The 9061-nt window shown below is 37.5% G+C and overlaps 1 protein-coding gene across 2 annotated transcripts; it reads left to right on the forward strand.

Annotated features, from left to right (window-relative positions):
- The first annotated feature begins 329 nt into the window (after positions 1-329).
- Positions 330-8326, forward strand: LOC107629949 (uncharacterized). Of its 2 annotated transcripts, XM_016332916.3 has the most exons (4): positions 330-580; positions 6103-6315; positions 6609-6763; positions 8048-8326. In XM_016332916.3, the coding sequence occupies exons 2-3, from the start codon at positions 6154-6156 to the stop codon at positions 6750-6752; spliced, it is 306 nt and encodes a 101-aa protein (XP_016188402.1). In that variant the 5' UTR covers positions 330-580; positions 6103-6153; the 3' UTR covers positions 6753-6763; positions 8048-8326. The 2 variants fall into 2 exon arrangements, 1 of the variants encoding a protein (XP_016188402.1); XR_015907517.1 differs by lacking the exons at positions 6103-6315; positions 6609-6763; positions 8048-8326 and adding an exon at positions 2151-2426.
- Positions 8327-9061: the final 735 nt, after the last annotated feature.

The following is a 9061-nucleotide window of genomic DNA, read 5'->3' on the forward strand; positions in this document are numbered from 1 at the left end:
AATATATTAAATTATGATTATTTTTAGATCGAATATTAACCATGTTTTGAATAATTAGATCAAAATTCAATAGAGAATTGGGCACCTAGTTGGCACCATTAAACATAAAAACCGGACCGACTCAGGTGTCCGACTCAGGTGATCGGACTGAAAAATCGGTGATCCGATCTCAAAATCGGACTGGATTGGACATTGGACCGGATAAGAAATAGAATTGGTAAAAATAAGTTTGAACTGGCCGATTTTTGTGAAAATCGGTGAGCTGGCAGGTTTGAAAAACCTGGACCGGTTCGAATTTGTAATTTTAAAAAAAAAATCTAATTCACTAATTGATCGAAGGAAGAGAGGCAGAGCTTCATTTTCACTCTCTCTCTCAGTTGAACTGAACGGCAGAACGTTAGCCGCAGCTCACAGAGCTTTCACCGCCACTGCACTATCGCCGCCTCGTTGCCGAGCCTCTCGCCGTGGTCCTCGTGTCGTCCTCCTCCGCAGTGGGTTGCCTTCACTGCTGTGCTTTGGCGTGAGCTCGCTTCTCTGCGTGCCGTCAGCTGTGATCCCGTGGCTTCTCTTCTCTGTTGAGGTGAGCTTTTTATTATTGAAACGTGTACTTGACTGATTGGATCTGGATGATACTGACATGTACTCTAGAGTATTGATTAACCATATATTTAACTTTTGCAAGGTGGTAAATATGGATAGGTTGGTTTTGCATCGTTCCATTTGCATTTAATCAAACATATTAAAGACTCTGATAATTACACTTGGTTGATCTGAACATGAGGAAAAGTATAAGTTGCATATAATCCTTATGCATTTCCTGATTAATCGCATTGAGAAGCCTTCATAGTTTGATAACACATAGTTTCCATGTTTTTATCTTGGTCCTTTTTGTGATGTTTAAGCCACCAAGTGTGTTTGTGTGCTTGTATTGTCCACCAGTGAGAAGTCACATGATTTACCAAGTAACAGTTGGAGAAGATATAAGCGTGCAGCTTCATTTGATTCTAGAAAAGTTGCTCTTCTATTTTCAATGTTATAAGTTCTAATACATCATTATACAATGAACGAACAAGTTATCTATTTAGGGGTTGATTGTTGCTGTTTATTCTATATTGATTTATGAGTGAATAGCCATTTTGGCACCTAAAATATTTTGATTTTGACAAAACAGACTCTAATATTTTCTTTTGACAAAATGAACCCCCAAATATGTGATTCGTTTGACAAAATGACACTGACATCAAGTCAACAGCTAATTTACTCAATCAATTGTTAATTTTTTTATAAAGTTATTAATTTACCCTTCACTATCATCACCCCCGCTACATCCTCTTTCTTGTCTCAATCCATCTTATCTGCATCACCCCTACTCCATCTCCTTTTCCATTTTCCTGCCCTTACTTCATCACGTTTCCATCATCCCATCACTTGATCATCAGCTTCCCTTGCTCCTTTTCATTTTCCCTTCCTTCCAATTCTGATTCTGACTATCCACAAGCCAATGTAAATGGCTTCATCCATGTGTACTTGAAGGAGTCCTTCACCCATCACTCCACTGTTTTCTTCTTCTATTGTGGTAGCGAAGACCTATTCGCCTCCTCCTCCGCCTCCCAATCCTTCATAAAGTTTGAGAGCGTAGTTTTTACACACCCCAAATTCTTCGCAGTGAAGCATGGAGATATGCAGCAGAACACAAACCTGGTGGAAGCCATTGTCCTAGAAGTAAAGGATTGCCTCCGCATCGGCGAGTCCCACGTTAAATCCGAGCTTATCTGCTACACCAAGGAGCTCTCCGACAGCCAGTTCCACAACCTCGGTGAGGTCATCATATATTTGGAGAGAGGAGAGAGGGAATGAAAACATATTTGTGATTTAACCAAAAAAGGGTAATTTAGTAATTTCATAAAAATTTAACAATTGATTGGATAAATTAACTGTTGACTTAACATTTGGGTCGTTTTGTCAAACGGAGTATATATTTTGGGATTCATTTTGTTAAAAGAAAATATTATGGTCCATTTTGTTAAGATTAGAATCTTTCGATTGCCAAAATGGCTATTTATTCTTGATTTATTCTATATTGATTGTTGTTTTTTTAGAGATATGTATATATATTGATTTATATAATGATTGATTGGAATATGCTCCAGTTTAGAAATGGCAACGGGGAAGGTGGGGCAGCGAGAGGGTGACGACACGATGAACACTAAGCAGGAGTGGCGATGTGTATAGTTGTGACGCTATGGGAGATTCGGATTTGCGATTTCTGGCCTTCTGGGGGTGACTGGGGAGTGAGACAACACAATGTTAGTATTATGGAAATAAGGGAAGACACTTTTGAAATTAGGGTTAGGTTTTTCAATATATGTGTGTGTGTGTGTGACTAAAAAATTTAAGAAATAAATTATTAAGGGTATTTAAGTAAATTTAATAATTCGGAGATTAGCGGGGACGGGGCGGGGATTCCCGCTCAAGTCCCCACGTCTGCCTCGGGAGAATTTCGGCTCCCATCCCTATCTCCGCGGAAAAAATTTTCCGTCTTTGGGTCCCCATTTGGGGCAGTCCCTACGGGGATTGCCGCACTTCGAGGAGTTTTGCCATCCCTACTCTGGTTGGGTTGGTTCTGTGAATTGATTAGATAATACACTACAACAAAAACGTTGAATACCGTCGCATTTACCATCAGATTTAGCGTCGAACGTTAGAAGTGGATTTATCGGCGGATTTGGCAATAAATTCGTAGGATAAAAAAGATTACCGTCGAATTCGGTTTTTTAATGGTAAATTCGCTGATAATAATTGGAGAAAAAAAATAAATTGGTGCGATCATTATCGTCCAAACCACCAGTAATTCGAATTAGTGCACTGCTGCGTTTTGGTCATCAGCAAGACGTTGTTGGCCACCACCAACAACGTCCTGCTGATGTATTAAATGTTTGAAAAGTACAAATCAATTTGGGGGTTTTGAGAATTCTGACTAGGGTTGAGGTTGATGTGGTTGGTTTTTTTGTGTAATTGAATTTTGAGTTTGAAAATGATGAGAATCATATCAAGAAGAGTTAGAAATGGTATTAGTTACTAGTATTCCTTTTGTTTTTTAAAGATCAAGTTTTACCTAAAAAAAAAAATCTTTATCAAAAAAATAAAAGATTAAATTAAAATAAAATACACTCTGAAGCAATTAGTGCAGCAGTCTCCCTCTCTCGTAAGTGTCGCCGCCAGTCGACTGCCAGTTGTTGCCCTCAGTCGCTGCCCGCGCCCCCTTTGTCTCTACCAATATCTTCCCATTTATCTCAGTAAGCTCCACTCTCGTATTTTCTCCAATTGTACGTACGTACATATGTAGATAAATACTTACGTGGGGGAGATTGAGAACCACTCTACTATTTGAGTGATTAAGAAAAATCTCTAAACCTTTGGGTTTTAACGATTTTATGTAATTCTAAAACGTACTTAGCATGAGACTTAGGTGTACATGGGCCGGGCCACACCGGGTTTGGCTTAACCCAGATCCGGCCCGAAATATAGACCGGATCCAATTTTTAGACCCTAACCCGATCCTAGACCTGATGAAACCTACGCGCCTTCGGGCCGGGTGAAAATCCGGTAAAAACTGGATGAAAACTGGGTCTTTAGTATGTAAAAATCACATAATCTCCAATCATTATTTCACAATTCACATAGTAAAATTTACTTAAAAAAATATAACAAGAACCAACCATTTTCTAAAATTAAAGCATAACCATAATCAATATTAATATTGTCTAATAACACCAAATATTTAAATCAATACAAATAACACAATATTATGCATTAATCTAAAGTCTTATGCATTTTAAACATAAAACATTAACTTATAATCTTATAATGACTAATAACACAAAATATTAACAACAACAACAACAACAACAAAGCCTTGTCCCACTAAGTGGGGTCGGCTACATGAATCAAACGACGCCATTGTGCTCTGTCATGTATCATGTCTACAGAGAGACCGTTTACATGTAGATCTCGTTTGACCACCTCATGGATGGTCTTCTTAGGTCTTCCTCTGCCTTTTGCCCTTTGTCCATCTTCCATCTCATACACCCTCCTGACTGGATGTTCTATCGGTCTTCTTCTCACATGTCCAAACCACCTGAGACGCGATTCAACCATCTTTTCTACAATGGGTGCTACTCCAACTCTCTCCCTTATATCTTCATTCCTTATTTTATCCAATCGCGTATGACCACTCATCCATCTCAACATCTTCATCTCTGCCACACTCAGCTTATGTTCGTGCTCCCCTTTAGCCGCCCAACACTCCGTACCATACAGCATAGCCGGTCTTATAGCGGTGCGATAGAATTTACCTTTAAGTTTTAAAGGCACTTTTTTGTCGCATATAAAACCAGATGCACTCCGCCATTTTGACCAACCTGCTTGGATCCTATAATTTACATCCTGTTCAATCTCTCCATTATCCTGTATGATGCACCCAAGATACTTAAAACTTTTAACTTTTCGTAGGATGTTTTCTCCAATCTTCACCTCTATATTGGGGTTTTCCCTTCTCAGACTGAACTTACATTCCATATATTCCGTCTTGCTACGGCTTATGCACAGACCATACACTTCTAGAGCTTCACTCCATAACTCCAACTTCTTATTTAGGTCTTCCCTTGACTCTCCCATAAGGACGATATCATCGGCAAAAAGCATGCACCATGGCACAGGCTCTTGGATATGCTCTGTGAGTACTTCCAAGACTAATGTGAAAAGGTATGGACTTAAGGATGATCCCTGGTGTAATCCTATACCAATAGGAAATTCCTCTGTCACACCACCTTGAGTCTTCACACTAGTTGTGGCCCCATCATACATGTCTTTAATTGCCCGAATATATGCGATCCTTACTCTCCTCTTTTCTAAAACCTTCCATAAGACCTCCCTTGGTACCCTATCATACGCTTTTTCCAAATCAATAAACACCATATGTAGATCCCTTTTATTACTACGATACATCTCCATCATCCTTCTTAATAGGTATATCGCTTCAGTGGTAGATCTGCCTGACATAAATCCAAATTGGTTCTCTGTTACTTGTATCTCTTTTCTCAACCTCCGTTCTATCACTCTTTCCCATAACTTCATAGTATGACTCATAAGCTTAATCCCTCTATAGTTTCCGCAACTTTGTATATCCCCCTTATTCTTGTAGATAGGTACCAAGGTGCTCTTTCTCCACTCATCAGGCATCTTCTTTGACCTTAAAATCTCATTAAAAAGCATGGTTAACCAGTTGATGCCTTTTTCTCCAAGACCCTTCCAAACCTCAATCGGAATATTATCAGGTCCTACTGCCCTACCATTTTTCATCTGCTTTAGAGCCTCTTTTACCTCGAAGTCTCGAATCCTTCGATAGTAGTCAAAGTTTTGATCTTCTTCCCTTGTGCATAAGATTTAAAAATATTTAAATTCCACATAAGAATAGCCATCATCCATCACTAATAACACAAAATATTAATTGTGTATGATGACCAGGCCACCGGGCCGAGTTTGGGTGACCTGAGCTATGGCACGGACCCGACCCGAAATAATGACCGGATCTATTTTTGAGACCCTTACCTGGCCCTAGACCCAATGAAATCACACTAAATTAGCCCCTAAAGTGTTTGGGGCCGGGCCGGGCTATGTACACCCCTAAGACTTATAAGAATCACAGAACAAAACGAGTGAGATTGTTTTGGTCACAGCCTCGACATTTACCTGTTTGTTAAAATGCATCAATTGAGCTGAATACTTAGAAACTTAGAGTGCTTTCTTCATCTTCTTCTTTGTTAGGTTTTTATGTGCAATCAAGGCCTCTTTGCTATTGTGTTACTAATATGCCTTTTACTTATATTTGAAATTAACATGAAACTATGTTATTTGAACGGAATAAATTCAACAATTTTAAATTTTAGGCATAAATGAAACGACTATGCTATGGAAATTAGGGGTGGTGATTGTAATGAAAACATGCCCTGATCCACCGGAATTTCTGTCCTTGGTTATTGTTCCCAAAATGTACTTTTGGCATTCATTATTTATATATTTTGTTTTTTTATTGTGTTGTAGTTGTTGTACATCGGAATCTGGCTTAGAGATTGTGTAGGTTGGGTTAGAACGATGAAGCAAGTCGTAGGAATGGTGGTTTCCAATAAGATGCAGAAGTCAGTGGTGGTGGCAGTGGACAGGCTATTCCACCACAAAGTGTACAACCGTTACATCAAACGAACTTCTAAATTTATGGCACACGACGAGCACAATCATTGTAACATTGGTGATCGAGTTAGTAACAACTTTCAACTTATCCATCTAATTTGCAGTCCTTGTTTATTTCTTAAAATATTGAATTTAGTTATTAGTATTGTCTTTGTAGCTTGAGATTTTAGTATTTTAACTTTAGACATGGTTTATGATAGGATATTATAATGATATTTGATCTATATAGCTAATCTCTCTTAGTGAAATAAGGCTTGGTAGTTGTATTATTCTTATCACTTGATGGTTAAATGTTAATATGCCCTCTAGTTTTTTTAAGAACATTTAGTAAGCGATCTCTTTTGCTGTTGTTCTTTCAGGTTCGACTGGATCCTTCTAGGCCTTTGAGCAAGCACAAACATTGGATTGTTGCTGAAATTCTCAAGAAAGCACGCATATATACTCCTCCCACTACACCAGTACCTGAGAATGTGCCCTTAAGCACTGAAGCACCTGCTCCCTAAATTGGTGTAAGGTATTGAAAGAATCTTAGTTGTCAAATCTACAGCAGTTTTGCTGTTGACGTAAATGGAATTGGAAATAAAGTACAGTAGAGTCAGCTAGTTGTTTGTTACCTTTTTCAAGTATAGTAGAAATTGTTTATATGCATACTTTTTGCAGCTTGAATTTGATTATACTGTTTTGTTACTATTAGTAAGAAAGATTGAAATGTAACCCCTGATTCTGTCATCGTCTTAGAAGAAAATCCAAAACCTCCTTCGTTCTCCATTTTGAGATTCTGATATCATCTCTAAATTTGTTATGGTAGGAGAACTTTCTTGTGCTGCGTTCTAAGGTTGATTAGCTTGTAACTAGATAGTTTGAAAACCAATCTTTTCCAATCTCATTTCCACATAAGTATTGCTAGAGTTTAGGTTGCCAAGTTAGCGTGAATGTTTGATCTTTATTACCCTCAAGTTTCGAAGTCTTGTTGAATATGCATGAATTACGTTTTTTTTTCTTTTTATAATTATTTTTTGAGTTAATTAGTTGATTGCTATTAATTGTATGATTTATTATTGAGGCCATTAAACATTTTATTGACTTATTGTTTATTGTTGTCAATTTTCTAAATTTATTACTATCTGAATTAATTATTTTCTGAGTTAATTAGTTCAGTGTTGTATTTTCTGAATTATTAGTTTAGAAATTATTGAATTTAAATATTTAAAATTATATATTAATTTTAAACAATTTTTTTAAAAAAAAATTAAAATTTAAGTTTACCGTCGGTAAAATTCTCCTATAGTTATTAATTTAATTATTAATTAATAATATATTACCGGAAAAAAATCCAACGGTAAAAATTACCAGTGGAAATATTTCGATGGTAATTAGCGATAGACGAAAAAATTCGCTAGTAAATAATTACTGGCAAGGTTTATACCGTTGGATTTATTCTGCCGGTAAATTTGACGGTACTCAACGTTTTTTTTTGTAGCTTCATAGGAATTGGCAACCATGATGTAGGAGATTATGAGGTAGTCAGTTTTTTTTACAGATGCAACATTGATCCGACAAAAAGTAACCTGAGAATTGTCAAGCCGATGTCATTGGTTTTGGGGTACATTTGTTTGTTGAATTTTATGGTTTTGGTCTATGGTGTGAGGGTAGTCCGTCCCGTAACAGTTTGGAAGAGATTGTGTGGAACAATGTTATAGAAGTTTTACATGGTTAATGATTTGCTTTATTTCTCGATTTATGTATATTTATATTCTGAAAGAAACTACTTTAATGCTGAGTAATGTTTGATTTTCAGCTCAAAAAAAGAAATCCTCTCATTTCTATGAAGGAACTTCAAAATGCTCCTCCTACATGGGATTTTATTGGTGTTTTGAGGGTGGCAAGTGAGCGAACTGGACTTTCAGGATTGATAGTTGAAATGAAGGCTTCAGCAAGTAGAGGTGTCTTGAAAGAGAACTTCGATTACTTATTATTGATTTTAGAGTTAATTAGATTTTGATAATATTTTTATTTTTACTTGAATATCTCTTTAACCATAAAAAATAGAGTAAATAGTCATTTTTTACCATAAAAAATTCAGACGCTGATAAAACTGACCATGAAATAATAAAATTAAAGTTGTACCATGAAAGATCAGCTATGTACGACAAAACTATCCAAACCCTAAAAAGCTACCCAAAAATCTCAAATTACCCTTCCCTCTCCCATCATCATGATCATCACTTCCAGAGCTGTGGCTGTGCCCTAGCTGCATATACCACACATTTTGCAGCAAAGAGAAGTCACAGTTACCAGCGTTGGCCATAGTAGTAGTTCTAATCCTTGGTCCTATTGAGCGTTCAAAACCTAATCTCTCATCATTCCACAATTGCAGCAACAAAAAACACCATCAGAAGGGCTTCATCCCCAACGTAATCAAGCAGCAGATGTATCCTTCTCATCGCAAAGCTTCAACTAGAGAGAGAATCGATCAGAGCTCCGGCTAAGGTTCCCTTCGATGGCCGTCGTCATCAACCCCCACCGGACCGACATAAGCAAGTAGCGCGATAGAGAGTGAACTTGTCCTCGTCGAAGGAGAGACCCTGATTCTCAAAGATTAGGATTAGTGTGGTAGAGTAAACTCATCCTCGTCTTCATTTTTGTTCGAGTTATGGTGTCAATTTTGTTTTTGGTGCTGATTTTGGGGATTTTTGTTTCTCTCCAGTTCTATCATCAGAGCTTGCATTGAAGCATTCAATTGACGTTGGTGTGGAGGTGATTGGCGCTAATTACAGAGGACCGGCTGGGGTGATCCTATTCAACCCACTCG

The sequence above is a fragment of the Arachis ipaensis genome, chromosome B3 (assembly GCF_059453495.1).
Source record: "Arachis ipaensis isolate K30076 ecotype BB chromosome B3, ASM5945349v1, whole genome shotgun sequence".
NCBI lineage: Eukaryota > Viridiplantae > Streptophyta > Magnoliopsida > Fabales > Fabaceae > Arachis > Arachis ipaensis.